Source organism: Drosophila tropicalis, unplaced genomic scaffold (genome assembly GCF_018151085.1).
Source record: "Drosophila tropicalis isolate 14030-0801.00 unplaced genomic scaffold, ASM1815108v1 contig_878, whole genome shotgun sequence".
In the NCBI taxonomy this organism is placed as follows: Eukaryota; Metazoa; Arthropoda; class Insecta; order Diptera; family Drosophilidae; genus Drosophila; species Drosophila tropicalis.
The window spans coordinates 15,468,383-15,494,149 of NW_027173374.1; the positions used below are offsets into that span (position 1 = coordinate 15,468,383).

At 39.2% G+C, this 25,767-nt stretch overlaps 7 protein-coding genes and 1 long non-coding RNA gene across 9 annotated transcripts; 7 read left to right on the forward strand and 1 right to left on the reverse strand.

The window, feature by feature from the left end:
• The first annotated feature begins 11 nt into the window (after positions 1-11).
• Positions 12-774, forward strand: LOC137585619 (uncharacterized). Its single transcript, XR_011033606.1, has 4 exons — positions 12-196; positions 254-387; positions 447-597; positions 660-774. It is a non-coding gene; the product is annotated as an uncharacterized lncRNA (long non-coding RNA).
• A 2,378-nt stretch (positions 775-3,152) lies between these two features.
• Positions 3,153-5,495, forward strand: LOC137585583 (organic cation transporter-like protein). The gene has a single exon (XM_068301404.1). The coding sequence runs from the start codon at positions 3,528-3,530 to the stop codon at positions 5,232-5,234; it is 1,707 nt and encodes a 568-aa protein (XP_068157505.1). The 5' UTR covers positions 3,153-3,527; the 3' UTR covers positions 5,235-5,495.
• Positions 5,496-6,568: 1,073 nt separating this feature from the next.
• On the forward strand, positions 6,569-8,761 carry LOC137585584 (organic cation transporter protein-like). The gene has a single exon (XM_068301405.1). The coding sequence runs from the start codon at positions 6,823-6,825 to the stop codon at positions 8,500-8,502; it is 1,680 nt and encodes a 559-aa protein (XP_068157506.1). The 5' UTR covers positions 6,569-6,822; the 3' UTR covers positions 8,503-8,761.
• Positions 8,762-9,878: 1,117 nt separating this feature from the next.
• Positions 9,879-11,850, forward strand: LOC137585585 (organic cation transporter protein-like). Its single transcript, XM_068301406.1, has one exon. It carries the CDS (start codon positions 10,101-10,103, stop codon positions 11,772-11,774), a length of 1,674 nt encoding a protein of 557 aa, XP_068157507.1. The 5' UTR covers positions 9,879-10,100; the 3' UTR covers positions 11,775-11,850.
• A 264-nt stretch (positions 11,851-12,114) lies between these two features.
• On the forward strand, positions 12,115-14,265 carry LOC137585603 (uncharacterized). 2 transcript variants are annotated; one of them, XR_011033604.1, is made up of 6 exons: positions 12,115-12,216; positions 12,868-13,066; positions 13,125-13,204; positions 13,275-13,440; positions 13,500-13,743; positions 13,808-14,265. XR_011033604.1 is itself a non-coding variant. In XM_068301436.1 (5 exons), exons 2-5 carry the CDS (start codon positions 12,934-12,936, stop codon positions 13,625-13,627), a joined length of 507 nt encoding a protein of 168 aa, XP_068157537.1. In that variant the 5' UTR covers positions 12,115-12,216; positions 12,868-12,933; the 3' UTR covers positions 13,628-14,265. The 2 variants fall into 2 exon arrangements, 1 of the variants encoding a protein (XP_068157537.1); XM_068301436.1 differs by having other exon boundaries at positions 13,500-14,265.
• Positions 14,266-15,625: 1,360 nt separating this feature from the next.
• shps (sheepish) lies at positions 15,626-17,450 on the forward strand. The gene is made up of 3 exons (XM_068301416.1): positions 15,626-16,125; positions 16,187-16,369; positions 16,431-17,450. Exons 1-3 carry the CDS (start codon positions 15,740-15,742, stop codon positions 17,296-17,298), a joined length of 1,437 nt encoding a protein of 478 aa, XP_068157517.1. The 5' UTR covers positions 15,626-15,739; the 3' UTR covers positions 17,299-17,450.
• Positions 17,451-19,518: 2,068 nt separating this feature from the next.
• LOC137585581 (organic cation transporter protein) lies at positions 19,519-24,521 on the forward strand. Its single transcript, XM_068301403.1, has 7 exons — positions 19,519-20,689; positions 22,428-22,874; positions 22,933-23,087; positions 23,147-23,315; positions 23,379-23,520; positions 23,585-23,738; positions 23,798-24,521. The coding sequence occupies exons 1-7, from the start codon at positions 20,574-20,576 to the stop codon at positions 24,349-24,351; spliced, it is 1,737 nt and encodes a 578-aa protein (XP_068157504.1). The 5' UTR covers positions 19,519-20,573; the 3' UTR covers positions 24,352-24,521.
• LOC137585598 (trypsin II-P29) lies at positions 24,364-25,696 on the reverse strand. The gene is made up of 6 exons (XM_068301431.1): positions 25,582-25,696; positions 25,366-25,507; positions 25,208-25,309; positions 25,016-25,131; positions 24,762-24,954; positions 24,364-24,706 (listed from the first exon to the last, which is right to left on the reverse strand). Exons 1-6 carry the CDS (start codon positions 25,688-25,690, stop codon positions 24,562-24,564), a joined length of 807 nt encoding a protein of 268 aa, XP_068157532.1. The 5' UTR covers positions 25,691-25,696; the 3' UTR covers positions 24,364-24,561.
• Between the last annotated feature and the right edge of the window lie 71 nt (positions 25,697-25,767).

Consider the following 25,767-nt stretch of genomic DNA (forward strand, 5'->3'; position numbering starts at 1 on the left):
GCAGAATGAAATTTTTATTCCTGTTTTTGGTGTTATTATGTGTTTCCTGCGTTGCGGGTCAATTAAATATTGATGCTAAATATTACTCATCGTCAGTATCGGACATGATAAGTTTGCAAGACTTAAAACATTCGTTATTATCTGATTTGGAACTGTATGCCACGGAATTGAAAGGCAAATTGCAGACTATGAAAAAGTGAGTGTTGAAATATTCTTGAACATATCACACGGAAAGCTCAAAATATTCTTATAGATTCATTAGTCTTATGGAGACTCAGCTAACTCTAGGCGAGGAACATAACCAGTTCAATTATTTCTCAAGTTTGCGACGCCTGCACTTGGACTGGCCCAAGTGGCTTCAATTCATAAGGCAAAATTTGGCAAAAGGTTTGAAATGTTCACATAAATTCAATAAGGATCAGTAAATAGGCTGTTCTTTGTTGCAGAGACACAAGATCATATTCAAGAGATGCGACACAAGTTACCCATTGAAGATGATTATCTCGGGGCATTATATAGCATATTTGTCTTATTGGATGTTTATCTGATTACCCCACAAGACTTTGCTAAAGGATTACTCAATGGGAAACAGTACAAGTAATTGCTATAAATTAAGGAAAGTCACAATGAACCTAATTGACATTTATGTATATCAAAAGGTCTAGCCTTGATGCCCTGGACTGCTATGCAGTAGCCCAGTTTGCTTTGAGGAGTAAATATTACAAGGAGGCATTAGAATGGTTTCATCTCAGCTGGAACTATCAGCAAAATTTGAAAGAATCTCAACTTAAATACTTTCTTCTATTGGGTCTTGATCCTGTTCAATTCGCTAAGCTTTATTCCAGGAATCTTTTGAAAATAAGTAAGTACTTCTAAGTGTGAAGTAACATCTGTTTAATTGAGTTTTGTAGATAAGAAAGTCGAAGCTTGGAACGTCCTTAAAGAGGCCCTTCTAATACGGCACCATGATATCGTTCTATTCCGCGAATTGCGGGAAACAGAAAGGAACCTCTACGTACACTCCGAGCCGATAAAGTCTGTTACAAGACATTACTGGCCTGAACATCGGGAGTGCTGCCGCGGAGAATTTAAATCACCCAGAAGATTTAGCTGCTATTATGAATACGGAGCAGATCCTTTTCTGCGTATTGCTCCATTTAAGGTGGAGTTATTGAATCGTAGTCCTTACGTGGCAGCCTACTATGATGTTCTCCATGATAGCGAAATTGAGGAACTAAAGATAATGTCATCGCCCCAAATAAGACGTAGTCTTCAGTATAATCATACACTTAACATAGATCAAGCTGATATTGATCGCACATCCAATAGTGTTTTTATTGAAGAAACTGGCGTCTCTTTGTTGGAGACAATATCACAGCGTGTGGCAGATATGACAGACCTCTCTGTCACGGCAACTAGTTCAGATGATTTGCAAGTTATAAATTATGGTTTGGGTGGTCAGTATACACCGCATTGTGACTATTTTGACGAAAATGTAAGTCTAACCTTCTTTAGAGACTTCATTTATTTTATATATTCCCTTTAAAGGCAAAAAATGGCGATAGGTTAGCCACAGTTTTATTTTACGTAAGTTAATATAAATATCCCTTATATTGCCGATTAACTTAACGAGTTTATTTGACAATTCAGTTAACGGATGTGCAACAAGGAGGGGCTACTGTATTTCCATTTCTACGGCTTTCATATTTCCCCAAGAAGGGTTCCGCATTGATCTTTCGCAATTTGGATAACACTATGTCTGGGGACATAGAAGCTGCCCATTCGGCTTGTCCTGTTCTCTTTGGAAATAAATGGGGTGAGCTCTTTCCAAATAACATTAGGGATTATACTGCAAATCTCTTGTTAATTACAGTGGCAACCAAATGGATATACCATTTTGATCAAATGACTCGTTGGCCATGTTTGCCAATCAAAGAGTAATCAATAGACTCCAGTCGGTCTGTATCGTACGATTTTGTTTGATTTTTGGAACCATAATCAGAATGTGTTACCCAAACTAATTGATCTTAATTGAGGCTGCTGCTATCTGGAAATCGTACGATAGTTTTAATTGGCTTTGACAAATCTCAATTGATTACTGTATATGTAGGTATAAATACATGTATAGAATTTAACCCTTACACAAGATCGCTAAGAATTTGAGGTAGATAAATTTAATACTTTTAATAAAAAGAGAAGAAAATTGTCCAATGCCGGCTGTTTAAATATGCCAAACATACATACGTCATCAGTCTATTAACCTCATACACTGAGAGAAATTAAAGCCGTTCTCTTTTCCAAAAAATAAATGTTTACTCGTCTCTGATTGCTTGTAACTCTCATCGGCTTATCTGGGTTTTGGGGACTATAAACGGGAACATTGTCAAACAAGTCTTCTATGAGAAATGTTTAATGGTATTTATAAGTACCTAAAAAAAAGTAAATATTGACTGTGCCCCTTAAATAAATGGTATATCCCGGTAGTCAACAATTTTGTAGTGTATTTATCTGAAATTCCTTTTAAATTGTTTAAAATAAAGAGAACACACTAAAGGATATTAAGGTACGTAAGAAGGATAAATAGAATTCCGAATTTTGGCATTGGTTCGGCGACAGCTCTTTCATCTTTATTGCGAGCGGTTTGAATTTAAATATTTGTAAATTACAAGCAATTTCTAAAAGGCACTCGTACCCTTATGTAATGCATAGGTTAAATTTTTTTCCCGTGTAGAATTTTCTAGGGGTTGCTTCAACCCATTGTCTGTTTTTGTTATTGCCGGCAAACTGAAACCTATCGCCTGCCTGTTTTTGTTGAATTTCAAACTTGGTAATAGTAACCGGCAAAAGCCAAATACTCAATTCTTTCCAGGCCCAGAGAGGAACAGCGGGGAGAGAGAGAGAGAGAGAGAGAGAGCGGAGAGAGACAGTGACATGGAATACAAAAAATTGGTGGGGGAGAGAACCGAACAGCCGACACACATTCGTCTTCGTCTCCTCGAGTTTTCGAGTATCTTAGATGGCCAGGCACATATACACACATTTGTATCTAGATATTATAGTTCATTCTGCTTTCTGTTGGCCATGTTTTTCCCTCCGTCTGCAAATGCAATTTCTGTTGCTGCTTTCCCTCAGTTCTGTTCGGTTGGCGGAAGGTGACGCATCATCATCATATATGACTATAAAGTCAGCTGAGTTCAACGAAAAAGTTCCGAATTTGTTTCGTTGCGGTTTTCGATTCGGATTTCGCATTAATTATTTAGTTTCGTATTGTTGTTGCTGTTGGTTTTGTGGTTTTTTTTTTTTTTGGCAAACACGTGTTAGATGATAATTGCTTTACGCATACTGCAAGCTACATAGCTAGCTAGCCTCAGTGCCTCAGTCAGTATTGCCTCGACATCCGACCAAAGTACACGTCAACCAAGTGGCCGCATTAGTGAAAAAAGATTTCGTATTGAACGGACAGCAGACAGCAGAGACATCACACGACATAGAACCTTGTGGTCGGGGTCCCTTGTGAGTGTATTAAAATGGGCTACGATGAGGCTATTGGCGTGGTGGGAGATTTTGGACGTTATCAGATGATTATATATCTATTGATATGTCTTACCTCCATTCCTGTGGCATTTCACAAATTGGCTGGAGTCTTTCTTCTCGCCAAGCCGGACTTTCGATGTGCCTTGCCCTTCGACTCTGCGTCGGCGGAGACGGCTGTGGGTGGTGAGTATGAGCTGTCACTGGAACAATGGCAAATAGCTTATCCATCCAAATCGGCGGGCGCCTGTGAGTCATATGAAGTGGAATATCATAATGGCAGTTGGACACGGATCGGAAACTCAACCCATAGTTGCAGTAGTTATATTTACGATCAAAGCAAATATCTGAATAGTGCAGTGACCGAGTGGAATCTTGTCTGTGGCCGAGGATTTATGGCGGCCACCAGTGATTCGTTGTTTATGTTGGGCGTACTTCTCGGCAGTTTCGTGTTTGGCCAATTGAGTGACAAATATGGAAGGAAACCGATCTTTTTTGCCTCGCTAGTCATCCAGGTGGTCTTTGGACTTCTTGTGGCCATGGCTCCTGAATATTTCACCTACACACTGGCCCGTCTAATGGTGGGAGCTACTACATCAGGTGTCTTTTTGGTGGCCTATGTCATTGCCATGGAAATGGTGGGTCCAAGCAAACGACTCTTTGCCGGCATCTTTGTGTGTATGTTCTTTTCGCTCGGTTATATGCTGACGGCTGTATTTGCATATTTTGTGCACGATTGGCGAAATTTGCAGATTGCCTTAACGTTGCCGGGCTTAATATTCTTGTGCTACTATTGGGTCATACCCGAATCGGCTCGTTGGCTTCTCTCGAAGGGACGCAAGGAGTGCGCCATAGCTAATATCCAGAGAGCTGCTCGCTTTAATCGTGTGGAAGTAACTTATGAGGCCTTGAGCACATTGCTTGATGAGGGTGAATCCGAGATGCCGAACGCCAAGCCAATCGATCAGGAGCATCAGGAGAAGCCAGCATCAATGTGGGATCTATTTCGTTATCCAAATTTGCGTCGCAAGACTTTAATCCTGTTCTTTGACTGGCTGGTCACAAGCGGCGTATATTATGGACTCTCGTGGAACACCAACAATTTGGGTGGCAATGTATTACTTAACTTTTTGATTTCTGGCGCCGTAGAGATTCCCGCCTACATATTCCTATTGCTCACCCTCAACAGGTGGGGTCGTCGTTCCATTCTCTGCGGTTGCATGCTGATGGCCGGCATCAGCTTGTTGCTTACCAGTGTCATTCCTGAGGACCTACATTGGCTGATAGTCGCATGCGCAATGCTCGGGAAGCTGGCCATCACCGCCTCCTATGGCACTGTGTACATATTTTCGGCCGAACAGTTTCCGACTGTGGTGCGTAATGTAGGTTTGGGTGCTGCTTCAATGGTAGCTCGCATAAGCAACATGTTGGCGCCATTTCTTAATGTCTTGAGCAACATATGGACCCCATTACCATTGGTTGTCTGTGGTGCTCTGTCGCTAAGTGCTGGCCTACTTTCCCTGTTGCTACCCGAAACCCACAACAAGCCGACTCTGGAGACCATAGCCGATGGTGAGAATTTCGGCAAACAGACCAAGGGTAATGTCTATCTGGAGACGGGACGAGAGATGTATGACACCAACAATTTAGAGGCTCAGCCACTCAAAGCTGCCAACGGCCTTGCCAATGGCCACAAGAATTAGTAAAATCTAATCGGAGGAAATCATAAAAAAAATATATTTCTGTGCAGGGATAACTATAAACCTATGACGATTAAACAATTTTCAACCAAAAGACAAAGTATTATACAAATTACCTAAAAAATCTCTTAGATAAAAATTATTTAGCATTTAGCCAGGCCCTCTATCTAACTTAATATTTGGTTGGCATCTATTTTCTTAAGGATCATTATTATTATATCTCATCTATTCCAGTAAATTGTATTTTGAGAATAAAGAAAAAAGTGTATTAACTTACGAATCGAGCAACCTTATATTTATTTGACCCATTGTCAACCCGGATGGCGCTAGTCCAAAGTGTGAAACGTGTTTCCGTTTTTCGTATAAGTTCTTATCATCACCCACTTCTAGTCAAAACACGAGACTGGCATTTAGTTATTGCTAAAAACACGAGATTGCCAAGTGTGCTGGCCAAACAAATAAACACACGACAAATATACTAATTTTAGCTTCTCAATTTACATACAGAACACATCTAGTAATAGCTAACGACTTTATGAGTTGCTTTCAATTGGCTTTACTCAAATCTTTCTAAAGCAAAACTTGTAATGAGGCTGACTGACAATTTATTACTTTGTTCTTGAACATTTGACACACTTGTAATTGAATATACGATTTATTTGCATACATAAAAGTGGAAAATATTTAAATTGGGCCTAATATAAATATATTTTTTTTTTTAATATATATGTTTTTACAGTTTTATTATTATTTACTGATAAATATTTTTTGATCTATTTTAAAAAGATTCAACTCAAATTCAGAGCTTAAAAAGTAGGCAACTTAATACTAGTACTAGGTATACTTAATTCGATTTAGTATGCAGTTTATTTCGCTCGTTTGCTTCACAAATAAGTCGCGTGTTTCTACAAAAAAGTGATTTACAAACTATTGATAGATAACAGAAGAACAAATCGCAAATACAAGAAAGACGTAAAACGCTCTGTGAGAGAATTAAGAGATTGTGTTACTCGGAGAGACTGGTTGACCGATAAAAAGAGAGGGATATTTATTTCATATGGAATGCTTTGGGTCAGGCCACATATTTTGGGAGTTATAGCGTTTCTTGAGACATCCTGAGCAGCAGCTGCAGTATCTGTCCCATGTTTACCTTTCTCTTTGAAATTGCAACTGATCATCGGTAATAGTTATAAATTGGTTCCTACAACCAACCCCTAGGTTGATAATGTGCAAGCGAGAGAGGCGCACTCAGACTCAGACAATCATCATAATCACAGTCGAAACAGAGGCTAAAGAACGCACCCTGTGTGCCTCTAGCAGTTAGTCGTGCATGGGTGTAGCTAGTGAGCGGTTGATCGAGCGCTCCAATACTCGTGGCTCGAAAATTGAACTCAATTTGAATCGAAGTTGAAAAGGCCTAGAGACGAAGCCTGACCTGCGACTGGACAAATTCCAAAAACTAGTTACATTTTGGGCACAAGTGGCGTATACGCAACACCTGCATAAATTGCTCATACGACGCGATCGTACGAGACGAGTTTTGCGTGTGTGATAAGTGCAAAGTGCCAACGATTAAGTTTGGTAATCTAAAATGGGCTATGACGACGTCATTACCCACCTGGGTGAATTTGGTTGCTATCAGAAACGCATCTATTTTCTTCTCTGTCTGCCGGCAATTGTTTGTGCCTTTCATAAATTGGCTGGAGTGTTCCTCCTGGCTCGTCCAGACTTTCGTTGCCAGCTGCCGTTTGAGAATGATGAAACCGCACAATTCTTATCCTTGCCAGAGGAGAAATGGTCTCTCGCTTATCCAAAAGACAGTGTGACGGGCAAATTATCTACCTGCGAGTACTACAATGTGGATTACACAGAGGACTATCTCAGTGGCAGTGAACCCTTCACCCAGAACGGCACAGTAGAGTGCTCATCACGTTATCTGTACGATCAGAGCAAGTATCTGAATAGTGCAGTCACTGAGTGGGATATGGTTTGCAAACGCAGCTTGATGAGTGCATCCAGTGATTCGTTGTTTATGCTGGGCGTACTTCTGGGAAGCTTTGGCTTTGGCCAAATGTCGGACAAACTGGGACGTAAACCAACATTTTTTGCCTCATTGGTGATTCAGTTAATCTTTGGCGTTTTGGCTGCTCTGTCCCCTGAGTACTTCACCTATACGATTTCGCGAATGATTGTTGGAGCAACCACCTCGGGTGTCTTTCTGGTGGCGTATGTGATAGCCTTGGAAATGGTTGGAGCCTCGTATCGTCTCTTTGCTGGAACAGTGATGCAAATGTTTTTCTCTATAGGTTTCATGCTGATTCCGCTCTTTGCTTACTTTATCCATGATTGGCGTTGGCTACAGATAGCTCTGACTCTTCCAGGATTGGTCTTCCTTTGCTATTATTGGCTTGTGCCCGAGTCGGCACGCTGGCTGCTTAGCAAGGGACGTAAAGAAGAATCGTTTGTGATTATTGAAAAGGCAGCCAAAGTCAATAAAGTAGAAATCCCAGGCCAGGTCTACGAACAATTAGTCGAGGAGGTGGCCGAGAAGAAGAAACAAGACGAATTGGCCTCGTCTCAGCCAGCAGCTTCTGTACTGGATCTTTTGCGTTATCCGAATCTACGTCGAAAGACTCTGCTGATCTTTTTCGATTGGTTTGTCAACAGTGGCGTCTACTATGGTCTCTCGTGGAATACAAACAATCTGGGAGGGAATCAGTTAGTCAACTTTTTGATCTCTGGAGCAGTTGAGATTCCAGCCTATACTCTGCTGCTCTTCACCCTGAATCGCTGGGGTCGTCGTACCATTCTGTGTGGCACAATGGTTGTGGCTGGCATCAGCCTCTTGCTGACCATAATTGTGCCTAGCGATAAAAACTGGCTGATAATAGTTCTTGCCATGATTGGCAAAATGGCCATCACGTCATCCTATGGTACAATTTACATTTTCTCCGCCGAACAATTCCCTACTGTAGTGCGCAATGTGGCCTTAGGTGCTTCATCAATGATGGCTCGTGTGGGTGGTATTCTGGCTCCCTATCTGAAGCTTTTGGGGGAAATCTGGCAACCGCTACCCCTGATCATTTGCGGTGCACTTTCTCTAACCGCTGGCTTCCTCTCTCTCCTGCTCCCTGAGACGCACAACAAACCGATGCCTGAAACCATTGAGGATGGCGAGAACTTTGGCAAGAAGCAGCAACCTCAAGCAGCTGCTGAGACGGGACAGATGCATGAAGAACTCAGTGGCATGCTTAACGGAAAGGCCAGCTAATTGCTGACAATAAACGCAAATGACGCCTCTCAATTGAGCAAACAACGAATTTAAACAAATTGCGACCGACTCATACATTTCAGAAGTATTTCCACTCATTCATTAAGCTCGATGCTCCATTTTGATTTCCCAACTATTTCATTAAAAAGAAGCCATATGAAAACATGTAATAAAAATGTCGTTGACTTTTGTTTTGTCTCGATGGAGAACCAATGAACTTTATTATTAAACTTTGTTTATTAAAAATAGAAAAAAATAATGTATATAATTTGTGCTTCTTTTTTATTCTGTTGAATTATCTTGAAGCTCGTTGATAAGCTGTTTGGTCTATTCCGAAATTAGGTCTAAATGGTCTCAATTGATAAGAGAGTGCAACAATTGCACTTAGACAGAGAGAAATGGAGTGAAAGAGGGGAAGAGAGTGAGCAGCGGGATGTTGGCCTTATCAGACATACTAACATTGAACTGAAACTCATTAAATTATCATAATTGACGTTCGATTCTTATCGGAAATGTGTCGCTGATAACAAAAATATATCCATATCTTTTTCTTACATTAGGGCTTTGAAGAAAGCATATGGAAAGAGTTTTGCGTTTTGCATATGCTTTTGATTTTCATTCATAAAATGTTCTTAAAATGTTTATTATATTTTAATATCTTTTCAATAATGTCGCATTTATTTTAGGTTTCTGAGTTCACCGAACTTTCTGGTGTTCTATGCTCTGTTTGTAGCTAGGTAAAAGACATAAATATACTTAATTAAATTGAGTTCCTTATAATTTTCCCATTGCCATTAAAGCTAATTACTCTTTGTATATCTCCTCGCCGTATGTTGTACATTTTTATCTAAAAGATATACAAAATTCACTTAAAATTCAAATTACTGCCTAAAAGAGGGCTACAATATCCTTTAATACTTTTGTCAATACACCATGTGAAATTATTATTAAGGCATTTACTCTATTTTTTTTTTTTTGTTTATATATGTATACTTAAATAATACTTGACCCTCTAGTTGAGTAGTGAGAGTTTCCTTATATATGTTCTCATCGGATTAATTTATTTTCATACATTTGTCGCTAATCGGTTTCTCTTTAGAGGCTTAAATTTCTCTCTGTCTAGGAATTTCCCTCTCTTATGTCTTAAAACTCAATATCAGTTTAATGTCATAAATAATCAAATCAGTATTCAGTATATAAACGTACGTACAGACAATGCTGATAATGATTAAAATGTTTGGTTACTAGATAGTTTATTTTCCGATATCTCTCACCAACTATTGACATTCTCTTTGATAAGAGAAGCAACTCTCTTATTCATTCGTTTGCTTGGCATTCAATAACCATTTAACAGCTGCTTCTATAGTTAGCGCTATTCCATGGCGAACGGTTGTTCGCGCATGAACTTAATAAAACTGAACGACCACTGAAAATATTCTGTTCAAAAGTATTAACTTATTTTTGATTTTGTCTGTTGAATAAGCAAAAAACGATTAGGCAAGTTGCTGAATACACTCCAATCCACACAAACAACTCAGAGGAAACATTTCGTGAAGTTGTACACAAATAATAACAAACAAACAGCAAAGTTTTCTAAAATGGGCTACGATGATGTCATCAAGTACCTTGGCGAATTTGGTCGCTATCAGAGGCGTATACATTTGCTTCTCTGTTTTCCGACTATAGTTTGCGCTTTTCATAAGTTGGCTGGCGTGTTTCTGCTAGCTCTTCCAAATTTTCGTTGCCAGCTGCCGTTTGAGAAGGGAGAAACGGTTCAGTTTTCATCCCTGCCGCAGGAGAAATGGTCCTTGGCCTATCCGGTAGATGGAGTAACAGGCAAACTGTCTACCTGCAAGTATTACAATGTCGCTTACAACGAGGATTATCTCAATGGAAGTGAACCCTTCACCCAAAATGGCACATTGGAGTGTTCGTCTCGTTATCTCTACGATCAGAGCAGGTATCTGAGCAGTGCGGTCAGCGAATGGGACTTGGTTTGTAATCGCAGCCTGATGAGTGCCACCAGTGATTCGTTGTTCATGGTGGGTGTACTCTTCGGGAGCTTCGTCTTTGGCCAAATGTCTGATAGAGTGGGACGTAAGCCCACTTTCTTTGCGGCATTGGTCATTCAGGTGGTTTTTGGCATACTCGTTGGTATGGCTCCCGAATACTTTAGCTATACGATTGGGCGCATGGTTGTTGGGGCAACTACATCTGGGTTCTTTTTGGTGGCCTATGTCATAGCAATGGAGATGGTGGGTTCCTCCAAACGTCTTTATGCTGGCGTATTCATGCAAATGTTTTTCTCGGTTGGATTTATGTTGACGGCGGCATTTGCCTACTTCATACGCGATTGGCGTTGGCTACAGATTGCTCTTTCCCTGCCTGGACTATTGTTTCTTTGTTATTATTGGCTCATACCTGAATCGGCACGCTGGCTGCTGTCAAAGGGGCGCCAAGATGAGGCATTTGTTATTATTAGGAAAGCGGCCAAGGTAAATAAGGTGGAAATTCCAAGCGAGATTTATGAGCAGTTGGTCGAAGAAGTGGCCGAGAAGAAGAAACAGGCCGAGCTGGACGCATCGAAGCCTGTTCCATCCGTTTTGGATCTTTTACGTTATCCAAACTTACGTCGCAAAACTTTGTTAATATTTTTCGATTGGTTTGTCAACGCCACCGTGTACTATGGCCTCTCGTGGAACACCAACAACTTGGGAGGCAATCAATTGCTCAATTTCGTAATCACCGGAGCTGTTGAGATTCCTGGTTACACTTTCTTGCTTTTCACACTCAATCGCTGTGGTCGCCGCACCATTCTTTGCGGCGCCATGGTTGTATCTGGTGTCAGTCTACTGCTGACCATAATTGTGCCCCGGGACATGAACTGGCTAATTATAGTCTGTGCCATGGTGGGCAAAATGGCCATCACCTCATCCTATGGCACTGTGTATATATTCTCATCGGAACAGTTTCCAACGGTAGTGCGGAATGTGGGCTTGGGTACATCATCAATGGTGGCTCGTGTGGGTGGAATTATAGCTCCTTATCTAAAACTATTGGGTGAAATCTGGCAGCCGTTGCCCCTAATCATTTGTGGGGCACTCTCGTTAACAGCTGGTCTGCTATCGCTACTTTTGCCCGAAACCCACAATAAGCCCATGCTAGAGACCATTGAGGATGGGGAGAACTTTGGCAAGAAACGCCAGGCATCCGTTGTGGCCGAGGAAGGGGGTGAGGAGATGAAAAATATGCTCAATGGCAGATCAAACTAATTCTTAACTTGTGTTTAAACTTTTTCTGTTTGTAATTCCATTCAAATTTACAAAGCTATTATCACAATCGATTAAATGGACCATTTACACTTGTTTTGACCTACTTAAATGCATTAAAAGCTTTGTTGTAGTTGTAAATTAATATTTTTAAATATATTTTTGGGCAAACATAATGATAAATAAGCGAAAATTGAATGTCAGAGCAAACAGTTTTTTTTCGTTAGCCAAAAACTGACCAAAATAATTGAAAATGTACTAAAAAAATGCTGAAACGCTTAGTTTTATATCAGAAATGTTTATATTGTTAATAAAATAAAATAAATATTTGTTTACAAAAAGACTTTTTGGCTGCATTGTTATTTCGAGTTAAACAGGATTAATTTTTTGTGATCCAAAAAAAAAAAAAAAACAAAAAGTTTAAATTATTTGTGCAAATTTATTGGTAATAAAAAAAAGGGTAACATCTAAAAAGAAAAATAGAGTTTGACGATCAAAGAAATATACATTTTATCCTTAGAGATTTGAATTCAAGGACATCTTTTCTAAACTTTAAACCTTAATTGAAAGGTTAATTGTCTGGTTATCCCGCAATAACAACAATGTGATACGCAAAAGAAATAATCTTGTCTATATAGATACATATATTATATTCTCTTCATTGATATACATTTCTATATGTATTCAGAATCTGCAATTGCAAGACGAAAACAATATAAACATGTGTACAAACATATACAAATATAAATTTCTTTTTAAATGACTCACAGTATAAACTGAGAATCTGCATTTGCTTCTCTTTAAGAAACAGGTTTAATGGGAGAAATGCTTTTTTCTCAGTTACAGCAAAGTATATTCGCGGAAATCAGTGCAAATAAAAAATCCAAGGCAAATGAATACTTTAAAAGTACTCAAAATAAAGTAATATTAAATACAAATTTCAACTTTCACTAAAGAACATGCGTTTCTTGCCATTTTATTAAAAAAAGTGGTTGCATTTTTCGAAAATGCCCCTAAAATACTGGCCTTTGGTGTACTGTTTTGCCGACTGTAGAGAAAAGAGCTCTCAATATTTTGAAACTCTCTTTATTTGTAGTCCGAGCGCTGACTTGAGCAGATTGTTCAATCCCCGCTTCAGTCAGGATCAGCTGATCTTTATAACATGTTGGACAGACTTCTCTGTATGCGGTTGAAAACCGCTGGCTACGTTTTCGGTTGGATTGATATTATTGGCAACATCCTGGCATTCATAGTGTTTGTGCTGTTCATGTTTGATCCATCATATGAGGCACCTGGTAAGAAACTGAATATCAAAGAATATAATACAGAAAGTATATCATTTTTATTGCGCAGTGGCATTTAGTTTGCTTGTAATGACATTAATTTCCACAAAAATCCTGATTGCCCTTCTGCTGTTGCTGGGTATCAAAAAGGTAAATTGCAAATTATATATGTATAAACATTGGTTATTTTAATATTGGTCATTTTGATTTAATCTTGCAGCAACGCCATCGTTTTCTACTTCCTTGGCTAGTGCTTTTTGGCATTCTATTGATAGCATTAGTCTTCTGTTCATCAGTTATAATGGGATTTGAGTTTGTGTTCGATGCTAGGCGATCACCAGAACTAAAACTTTTATTATTGTTGCTTATTGTAATTCCTTCATGGCGTAAGTCTGAGATCAAATCTTCGTTAAGCTTTGAACACTTTACTACTAATGTCTTCTAGTTTTCGGCTTATACATTTTCTACGGCATGTACTCGCTGTATAAGGAGATTCAGGCCATTCGAGAGGAGCAGCAGGCCCAATTCTCATACGTCCAATGCACATTGTCCAACAAACAAGAAGGAACCTAAAGTGTAAAATAATTTACACTTTACTTTACTTAATACTCACGAATTGTCTCGACTAGAATTAAGATCATTTTCCAGTTTTATCTTTTGTATAACGAGTTTTCTGACCAAAACGGAAAGTAAGTTTTTTGCCCGTAACCTCATAAGCTCAAATAATCATTGTGTAGTTGGAAATTTGTTTAGGAATTGCGAAATGCGTCACCTGTTGTCAATTGTGTTGTCTTATCAACAATTTCTGTTAATTATTGATATGGCCAACGATCGGTACAAAATCAAACCGGATTGAATTGAAATTTTACTTATAGAAACTTAACAAGATGTGAAACGCATTAATTCAGTGTTTTATATTCTGCAAGTCCAGTAAATCCAGAATCCAGTAATAGGTTAAGTTAAATTTTAATGAAGTTTTTGACTGTGTTTTTTTTTTATATATTATCCACTGTTAATTGAATTTTTTGCTTTCAGTTCCTTATATTTCTCAGAGAGTTACGAATATTACGGTTAATGTATTTACTAAAATTAATTGTTAATAAGAAAACTGCCTCAGAATTTGAAATATTTTTGTATACTTATTATATTTATATTTGCCTTGCCCTATCTAACTTTATGGAGAGAATCAAAGCTGAAAAGTATGCCACGAATTTAATTTATTCCCACTCAGTTTGTGTAAGATGTAAACTTGAAATTCATTCATTTAGGTAAAAAGCTTTTTAAGGGTTTTTTATAATAATATAATTATGATTATTGTTTTAATTATAATCGTTCAGGGAAAATGCAATTGAAATGACGACGATTGTAGTGATTCACTTTATATGCTGTCTCTCTTTAACAAACTGGTTTGACAAAAAAAAACCATGTCTACTAAACTACAGTTAAGGTCAGTTGCATAAAATCATTCTATCAGAATTGTAATTCTGTAATAAAGTCTCAACCTGAGCTAACTAAACCTAATCAATAAATGTACATGATACCTATGTAGTTGGCCTTTGGTGTATTAGTTTTCGCTGAATTTCTATCTTGTAATATTTTGCAATTTTTTCATTTGTATTACAAGTGTCGGCGTCAGCAGATTGTTAAATCCCCTCTTCAGTCAGGATCAGCTTATCAAATCAGAATGTTGAAGAGGATGTGCTGTATGCGGCTAACAACCGCTGGTTATGTATTCGGTGGGATCGATATCGTTCTAAACATCTTAGTCGTGGCATTGATTCTGTTTTCCATATTTGAAAATATCGCGTATGGTAAGAAATTAATAATATCCCTATAGATGGGAGACACAATATTTAAAACATATTAATCCATATTGCAGATTTAGATTGGGGATATATTTTAATTGATTTGGCAATATTTTTTACAAAACTTCAGAGTGCTTGTATGATGGTCTTAGGTATCAAATGGGTAAATTAAAAATATTTATTTATTTTATTGAAACTTGTAATCTAACACATTTGATTGCAGCAACGTCATCTTTTCTTACTGCCCTGGTTAATAATTTTTGGAATCCAATTGATATATATAATATTCTATTCTTCAATTTTGATAGGATACGATATATATTTAAATGTAAATGAACCGCAAGAATATTACGTATTGATGTCGCTTCTATCCGTTTTACCTTTTTGGCGTAAGTTTGCCTAAGTTTTTCTTTACCTTTCCCATTTTATTCATTTTATCTTCTAGTGCTTGGTTTATATATATTGTGTGGCATTTACTCGTTGTATAAGGAGATTCAAGCCATCCAAAAGCATCAGCAGGTTTAAATAAATTTACCAAAAACAAGAAGGAGTAAAAGTTTACAACCCTTTCAAACGCAACTAATTCTTAATAGAAAAGAAAAACATCGATGCTGAAAAGTATGCTACATATTTCCTTTTTTCCCCCGCTGAAATCTTCAAACTGTAAAGTGCTTGTAAAACCTTAATATATTCACGTAGTTCAAATTTTCTCTGTTTAAAAACTATTACACACTTGTTCCGAACTCTGTAAAGTCAGTTTCAAAAAGATATATGTTTAATGTTAGTTGGAATACCTTTGTAAAATTCTTCATAATTTTCTGTATTTTTTTTTTTTTTTTTGTTTGTGCGTACACAGAAAATGTCCATTTTGAAATGAGATATGGACCTGCCTTTCGGTACAGAAACTCCAGAGCTCGATGTGCTTATTGTGGGCGCTGGTCTGTCAGGTCTTGCATCGGCCGTGAAAATCCTCTCGAAAGAGCAATCCCTTAAAATGAAAATTATTGATGAGAATCCAAAGCCCGGTGGTCAGTTGGGCGAGAATAGTAACCGATTCGTGAATAGCGACCAGGACCAGATGATTACTTTCCTGACGTACGTTCAGGTCTTGCCACACCGCTATGTTCCAGATTTTAGCAGCGATTCTCTAAAACGTTGCTGGGATCTGGATCGCGGTCTCACGTCCTTACCGGCCAGGTTTGAGTTGTGGCGTTATATAAATATGTTGGAGATTCGCATGAAGAAGTTCGGTTCTAAGAAATTCAAGTTGGTTACTTTTTCTTTAAAACTGCAAGATCTGTTTGATTCTTTGATATTGATCCTGCAGCTTGCGTAATCGGGGCCCTACTATGGAAAGACATATTTGCAACAATTTGTTCTTCAACAAGTCGCGTTTCTTCATGTTCAATGTGGTGGAAATTGCCTGTGGCGCTAATCCGAGCGATGTGGATTACGATGAGTTTATGGTCGTATGCAGTTCATGTGGAGGATTGCTTATGCTGATAGATTTGTGGGTGACCATTGTGACAATTGAGACCATTTGACTCCTGGCTAATTCCCCTTTTTGGCAGGTACTTTGCATTTCCCAGCTCACTGTTTGAGTTCTCTACCAGAAAACTAGTTGATAATATTATGGAAAAAATTAAATTCGCCGACATAGTAATGAACTGTCGTGCTACTAGGGTGGACCACTTCAAGAACTATGTGGAGGTGAGCGATTCACTGGGAATGAAACATAAGGCACAGACAGTGATACTGGCCATACCATGGAATAAGATCCAAAAGTTGGAGTTTAATCCGCCACTGCCAAAGGAATTCCAGCAGACCGTGAAACCTAATCAAAAGCCTCGACGTGTCATCACTCAATTCTATATGCGGTATCCGAAATCTTATTGGCGCTCCCAGGGTTATTCCGGCCACTTTTTGAGCTCTGAGCCGCTTGTGTGTGGCCGTGAGTGTCGATCGGGCATCTACCGTGGCTACATGATGCATACTGAGGAAGAAGTGGATGAGGTGAAGCAAACTGTACTCGATTTGGTGTCTGAATACTTTGGCGATGAGATGCAACACCCATTGGAATATCAGCAGAGTACTTTTGAGTTGAATGTGGCCCTGCATAGGCCACAAATCACACCCTGGCATCGAGTGATCTGGTCCAGTTCGGCAGCCGTTGGTACCTACTATCGCAATTTGATGGGCGGAGCTGTGCAGAGCGGAGTACGAGCAGCTGTTAATGCCCTCTTCGTGATTCGGCCTCAGGTAGTCAGCTGGAAGGATATGATGGATGTAGATGAAAAGGATCAGTATTCCGGCATCGATGTGGGTCGTGTAAGAGGCCTGCTCAGTCGCCTTAATCTCTACAATGTTACATTCTATAGTGTATTCGTTCTGGGAATCATTTTTATCCTCAACATAGGCTACAATCGTTCAGCCTCTTAGAGAGAAAGAGGGAGAGCAGATTTTTGTGTGTCTGGAGACTAGAATCTCGTCTAATTCTTTTTTTTTTCATTTGCTATTCAGTCAGTCAGTCCAGTCCAGTCAAGTCGGAGACGAGTCGTAAACGCCATAATAAATCTCTTTTATTAAATTGATGCCTAGATTTTTGAATACAAGTATATAAAAAAAACACTTTTTCTTTTTGCATAATAATCTTCAAGCTCGTTTTGTGGGTAATCATTCACTTAAGTAAAATATCGCCAACGCCAGAATCACAAATTGCCTGCCATCTTTAGGAAATTGAATTCAATAGAGAACCCTGAGACAGATTGTCCACATACATACATATATTAGCGATGATCTAAACCATAATTATAATAATATAATAATAGATCATGTAACTTCGTTATACAAACCCACTCCAAGTTAATTTAACTCAACTAGCTGTGTGACTATTTATAGTAATTGAATTATAGATTTTGCCGATCGGCAGCGGGCAGGTCTAGTTGAATTCAAAGTGAAAGTGTGCCTGGTTAGTGGGTGTGGGCTGAGCTCTAAGTACATATATGCACCTCTGCTCTGCTGTGCTCTGCTCCATTGTGCTGCAAACCGTAAAACCCATCAATAGGATCACGTGCGTCAGTGCCACACCCACGCCCAAATGCGCTCAAATATGCCAACGAACAGAGATCTCTAATTACAATCGTTCAACAAAATGCCCTCCTCCTCCTCCGCCCCCTTTCATTTATCCGAATTCCGTTAGGGAGTGAGAGACTCATGTCAGTGCAATTTTCATAGATGAATAGAGGTAAATTCTACATACATTTGATTAGAATGCATGAGAAAATTTAAACAATAATTAAACAAACAACAAACTTGGTTAATAGAAGCATACTAAAACGAGAATGCCGGAAACAAACTTCACTAACTTGAAGGTCGCTTGCACTAAGGGATGTGCAAGAATCTTAGTTTAGTTGAATACCCTTTCTTGTTCCCTTTGCAATGGTTGATCATTGTCATTCTATTGAATGCCGATTGACGTACATTGATCGATATTTACCTAGCCTTACCTCACTCGATGGCCAATTAATTGAGATCAATTGAATGGGTCTAAGCCAGCGTTGAGGACTCTTAATAACTCATAACCGATAACCGAGTAGGTTAACCTTAATCGAATCTCCGCCCCTGCCCCACCTCGCCGCCTTCAGCGAAAGGTCACTGTTTTGATATACGATAAGATTGTCATACTACATACACAAGAGTTTTCTAGTTCTCGTTTGTGTTCTCTTCCTTTGGATGGCCCTCTTCTTTCCTCAAGGGTAAACAAAATAGTGTAAGTGAGTGTGGGAGAAGAAAATAATTAAATGTTATGTTAATAATATGAATTTCGGCATTTCAATGAATGGGGAGTGTCGCAGTCGAATGCTCAAATGCTTATACTAAGTAGTTTATGTTCGAGTATATACAAAATATTCAAGCAAGGGGGATCCTGGGTAAAGACGACAACCACGACAGTGACGATAAGAGACACAAAATAATCAACAACAACAATAACGAAAAAGACGCCGATGACAGAATTTTGAGAATGTTTTCTAAATACATTCGGTCATATGAAAGGGACCAGTGCTCTACAAGGGAATTCCTGAATGAATTATTAACAATTATTGAGAGGGAGATAGAATCCTGTTAAAAGTTTTAATATAAAGGGGTTTGAGTTTTAGAATTTCCCAATTGTTGTAAAGAAATATGGCCGACTTCTCCTGCTGTAGGGTATTAAAATATTTGTTTGTCACTTGAAAATAATCTCTCTTAAATGTGCAACGAGGGTTTTCTTAATGCTTTCACTCAAATCCAAAGAAAAGAAAAAACAAACCAACCATATGCAAGTCCAACATACGAATATATAAAGCATATGGAACGGAAAGTGCCGAACGATCCCGATCTGGAGTCGATTCGAATCGGTTTGGATCGTGTCAGTTATAGCAGAAGTCCCAGAGATAGAGTCGGAGCTGGGTAGACTACCAGAAGTATGGGAAACGTTCTCTCTCTGGGCATGAAATGGGTTTGGCGCTTGGGAAGGGGGACGAGGGCGAGTGAGCGAGAGGGCACCGTGTGTTTTGGGGAGCTATATGGTAGTGATAAGCGGGGAGGAGCAGAGATGATGGTGGTGGCGGGGGGAGTTCAGGCGCGTACGCGTACAAAAACACTGCGATCGACCTCCCGTGGGCTTAGTTTGTGAGACGCTTTCAAAGCGGCAAGTAGTAGTAATAGCAAACGACATCAACTGCAAGGAGAACAACAAATACACGCGCTCGACCAAAAACCATTCAAAATTAGAAAAACAACAAGAAAGCGAACCAAAAAGACGACAGTGCAATCCAAAAAAAGAAAAGAGAATAAACGAAAGAATTAACCAAAGAAAAAAACACAACAACGAAACAAAAAACAAAATTTTTATTTTCAATTCATTTTTATGTTTATTTTGACTTAAAGAAAATTTCAAATAACAAGAAAAAAACGTGTCGCTCTATGTCATAGACAAAGTACATCCCAATTGGTGTGTGTGTGTGTGTGTGTGTGTGCGGGAGGAGGGGGCCGACAATCGAGAATAATATACAAACACAAAGCATAAAGAGAAAATTTGAAAACCAAAAAGCCCCAAAAAAATAGAACAACAAGATAAACATCAACAAACGTGCAGCAGTTGAAACGCATTTTCCAAGAAGTGAAAGTGAAAAGTCTCTAACGTGTGTGTAAATACCTAAGCTACACAATACACAACAAAAGATCGATTGATCGATCGATCCATTGATCCATCCGTCCATCCATCGATCCGTGGCGACATTATCTGAAGAGAAGAAGTCAACGGCAACAGCAACAGCTAGAGCAACAAAGAGCAACCACGGCCCAGGGCCAAGTTATTGCACTCGGATGCATCTATCGCTCGACAACAGATGAGATCGTCAGATCGAATCTAAATCCAGACTTAAATATATGTACATATATATTGTTTTTGTTATTGTTTTTCCTATTCGACAAGTCAGAATAGATTGCACAAAATAATATTGCCAAGTTCAGTGTCAAAGAACTCCAAGCTTCGCAAATTCTGTGAATTGTGTATTTTTAGAAACATAAAACAACAACAAACAGAAGGAAAAAGCTAAATCCCTTATCACAAAATACTAATTTAAATACTTACTTGTGTTGTATACGTTAAAATATAGTAGAACATACTTTTTGTTGTTTGACTAAATCTGTGATATCTCATATTAAGCACAATGACTAAATCAAAAGAAAATTTGGAAAAAACACGTGAGCCGATCAGCGAGGAGAGTATGAAGGATTTGCTCACCAAGCAATTGGAAATTGTCGGAAGCGGTGGAGCATTCGTATGGTAAGTCAAACACACACACAGTGATTCAATAAAGTCTCGCAACATGACCCCAAACCATAATGAGACCATTTTAAACATTTTACATCCTATCAAGTGTCAAACACTTTTATGAATAGGCATACCAAACAAAAGAAATGTTTGCTAAATGGCATTAACATTTGGAGGATTTTCGAAAGCTTCTGTGGATCGGTTTTTGTCAAAATTGGTCAATATTCTTAAATTAAAGATCAGAGTTTTGAATGTTTAACTCAGAATAAGGATTACCTTAGAAATTGTTCAAGAAGATGAGTGTTTGAGTGAAAAAGCTGATCAAAATACCATCAAATAAATTCACTTTGGATGTCAATTACATGAATTTTATTGCTGTTCTGTGATTTTGCTTTATTGATCGACTGTTTATTAGGAGGCGATAGGAAATTTATGCAACGAAAAACGAAATGCTGAAGTGAATCATGTTTCACTTGACCTACAAAATGCATTAATGCATTTGCCTCTTTATAGGTGACGTTCTCTAGAATTATTGATATTTAATATGTTTCCCATGAGATCCAATGATACACCATTGGGAGAGCATTTTGGTTTTCGTTTTTTGTCATTTCTCTAGTGCGCACAAAGGAAATAAAATACAAGACTATCTAGTATTTAAATGAAACGTTTACAACGCGTTCTCAAAACAATTTTAAACTGAAACACGAACAAGTAATTATCATAAACTGGAGAAAACATTTTGTTAAGATATAATCTAGATCCTAACTAAATGTCAAACACGATGTTTTGAATTATCGGAAAGTTGATTGAGGTTTTGTTATGTAAATTCGTATTGCGGGGGGGTGGTGGTGGTGGGTGCCTTCCTACCCCAACCAATCAAAGGGCAGTCTGCCCTATTTATAGCCGCTGGCCGGCAACTGAATACAATTTAATTAATCAATGAGCTGATAAGAAAGCATTTTGAAAATTCTGATCTGGCGCGCTCTTCAATTAAGTAAATGTCAATGATTCGTGACTGTAATCTATGTAGAACCGGTACTACTCACTAGTCTTACTTACTAACTAACTAACTAAACCAGATCGTTGTAATGATTCTTCAACAGCACGACCGAGAGCAAAGTTTAGAGGACACTTGCACCGAGAGTCATTCAACTATCGATTATTGCTGGTTGACATAAACGTGAGCTATATAACAAAATGATATTCGGCGTATGCTTTGAATTTTTGACGATCTTCTCAGAATGTGAAGCATTTAAAAAAAAAGTCGGATACGTATGTAAATATTGCGCATTGCCGTTCCGGTTACCCGATTTGTTTAATGATTAATGACGCTGGTAGTTGATTTTTTTTCCGTTTTCGTTTTCGTTTTGTTTTTTGTATTTACTTATTTATTTAAATATGTAATAAAGTACTTTTCTGTATCTGCATGAGGGGAATGCTTAATAGTGTTTATCTGAAAGTGTCCAACAAAATACAAATACAAATCATAATAGTTTTTTAGCAACCTCGACAGCTGTTATTGTTGATTTTTTAATTTTGCAATTATCGGTTTATGTTAATAACATTTACCTTATCTTTTTGAGGGTGTCAATGTGTGAAGCTTTAAACTTGCGTGTGGTAAACAATTGGCTAACGACATCTCAATTAACATCTAGTGAAATTTTGATTGCAAAACAGATCGAGAAATTGATTTCACAAATAAGTTAATAGTCGATGTGTATCTCTCTCTCTCTCTCTCTCTCTATTACAGGGCAATATTTTTCCTGTGCGTCACACCGAATATCCTGAATGGTTTTCATGTGTCCTCCTACACTCTGTTGGGTCATTTGCCCGACGATCAATGGTGCGGCATCTCGGATCTGCAGTCCACCAATTGGACAACGGAACAGAAGCGAAACATTGCCGAAAGGGATTTGAATTCGGGTGGTTGCACTGTCTGGAATTGGGACTACAAACATCTGAGTAGCATGTCCTATGAGGCTGCTTTGCAGTATACGAATCGCATGTCGCAGATTGAACGCCCTTCGGAGGTCTCATGCAAGGTTAGGGGCAACTATGAATATGCCCATCCCGAGACGACATTCGTTGCTGACTGGGAACTGACCTGTGAGCGTAGCTTACAGAGGACATCGGCTCAGGTTTCCATATCGCTGGGCAAGTTCTGTGGCTCCTTTTCCTTTGGCATATTCGCTGACAAGTGAGTTAAAGTGACAAACTAACAATAAGATTGAGTTAATATGAAATTGATTTTGTAGATTCGGTCGCAAGGCATCTTTCACACTGGGGGCAGCCTTCTTCATAATTGGCAGCTTCTTGTGCACCTTCTCGCCCTGGTATAGTCTCTTTTTGATTGGTCGTTTTGCCCTGGGAGCAGCCTCATCGGGTCTCTTCTATCCAGCCTTTACCATGAGTGAGTAGACTGTTAAATCGAAAAGAGGTTTCCTTTAAGACTTGTTTTTCCCCTTTCAGTTGTTGAGAACATTTGTCTGAAGCATCGCTCCTGGATGTCTATAGCATTCTCAGCCTCGTATCCCGTTGGCATGATTATCTTGGCAATAATTGGTTATCTGATACAGCCTTGGAGGTACTTACAGCTAGCCCTGACCATTCCTTCGATGCTGCTTATACTAAATTGCTAGTAGGTCAACCTTAACTAAAGATTGAGGGAAATATGGCTAATGAATTCTTTACCCCTTTCTAGTCTGATGAATGAATCACCACGCTGGCTTATTACCAAGCAGCGCTATGATCGTTGTTATAGGATACTCTTTAAGCAGCAGAGCCATTATGAAATTCAACCACCGATTGCAGCAGCTACAGAGATTATAAGCGATAAGAAAGCTGTAAGTGTCAAAGACTTGGCTTAGAAAAAGTTGTTCAAATTCTAAAGTTCCCCCCTTCTTTTAGTTGGATACGGAAGTTAATGTTTCCTTGATGCAGAAGCTTAAGGATGGTCCCATGAAATCCATCATTGAGTTGTTTAGCAACCCGAATGTGCGCAAATTGATTTTCACATCGTACTTTATGTTCTGTGTGACCTCGCTGAGTTACTACGTTACGGGTAAGTGCAATTAAGAATTTGTGGTACTCGTAATTTATTCTTTTGGTCAACCTTTGCAGCATTGAATGCGTCCAATTTGTCAGTGAGCCGATATCTATATATCGTAGCCACTGGAGTCGTTGATATACCCTCGTATTTGGTGCCAGTGATAATGCTGCGTTTCACTGGACGTCGGATTACCACATCGTTCCTCTTCCTCTGGACGGGTATATCGCTGCTGTTGGTGCTTTCGGTGCCCGCAGGTAGCACTACCTGGATTGTGGCATTCGCTATGCTGGGACGCTTTGGTATCAGTGCCACATATTCGGTGGTCACCCTATACACAGCTGAATTGTATCCCACCGAGATACGTAACTCGGCCTTGGGTACATGCTCAACGTTCGCCCACATCGGATCGATATCTGCGCCCTATGTGGTCGATGTCTTGGGCGCGTTGGGCTGGTACATTCCAACAACTATATGCGGAAGTTTAGTTTTAATAGCGGGCCTGTTGACCCTCACTCTGCCCGAAACGGGCACTGGCAAACTGATCGATAAGGTGGACGATGCCGCTGTTGCTCCTACCTCGCCGGCTTGCGATGCTGCTCCCATGGAGCAGGCCGAGAAGAAGTAGAGGCAGTCGAGATTAGGATTAAGTCTATAATAATTAGCAGTTCTTTAGCCTAAGCCTAATCATTGTTAATCTGTGCTATTCCTTTGCATTATATATATACATATGTGTGTACTTGTATTCGTAAATGTTTTCTCTGTTTGATATCCGTATAATAAATAATTATATACCTATATCAGACCAGAAGAAAGCTTAAAAGCGGCACGAAGAGATCTAGGATATATACAGTTGGACCCAGTCATAATAGGGACGCGTCACGGTATAAATGCTCGGCATACCCTTGATGCCGCAGGTGAGACCATGGGAGACCAGTCCGTAGATGTAATCCTTCCCGCCATACGGACAAATCAATGGACCGCTGGGTAAGATATGTTCAGCAATAGATTAATAATATTCTTAAAATGAACTCTTACCCAGAATCACCCTGACAGGAGTCTTGATTATTGCCCAAAGCACAGACAGTGTTTCCATTTTGAGGAGCCCAAACGTGTCCAATAATATTGCGACACTCTTGATTGTCTATCACTCTGACCTCAGCCTCGGCTAAATGTTTTTGCGAAGGACCTGCATGTCGAGTTGCTCCATATCCAATAATGCGGCAGGACTCTGTAACAAAAAAAAGAAGTACCAAAGAACGATGGCAAAAGGATTGAAATTCACCAACTACCATTTTGGTCCGGTTTCATGCCCTGTGGCGGTAGTTGGGCAAAAGGCATATCCTTAAAAGATGCTTCATAGGCCGTGCTCATTTGGAGGAGAACAATGTCATTCCGGAAATTGGACCTGCAAATTCGAATGAGTTTTTGTTTTGCAAGTTGTGTAAGTGTATTAAACTTGACTCAGCTGTTGTTGGACGTACGGTTGGAAGTATATATACTCGGCACTCTCAAGACCATATGGCTCGAGATGCTTAATGCCAATGTCATCGTAACCAATAAAGGCCGCAATATTTTCCAGTTTCCTGCAAAGTAAAAACATTCGAGTTCAAAAAGAGTTAAAGTTGTGACTCTCACTCACTTCCTCCACACACAGTGAGCTGCTGAGAGAATCCAGCGATCGCTGATTAAACTGCCTCCACAAAAATGCTGATAGTTCACACTTCCATTCCGCTGCACCACATCTTGCAATGAGACCATGAATGGATATTTACTGGTGCCACCTAATTGAAAGAAGATTCAAGGAGAAAGAAGTTCCAATTGATTTGTGATAGGAAGAGAGAATTCTTTATACTGCCCACGCTAATTACTAGACGGCCGCCAACTATGGGCACTAGACGCCCAATCTTTGCCTGGATGAGGACTAGAACCAGCAGGCACAGATGGCCACAACCATGAGCCCTCATGCTATAAAGAACTTTCAAAAGATACTGAAAACCACGATCGTCATGACATTCCAAATGGGAGAAACAGTTTTAAGTTT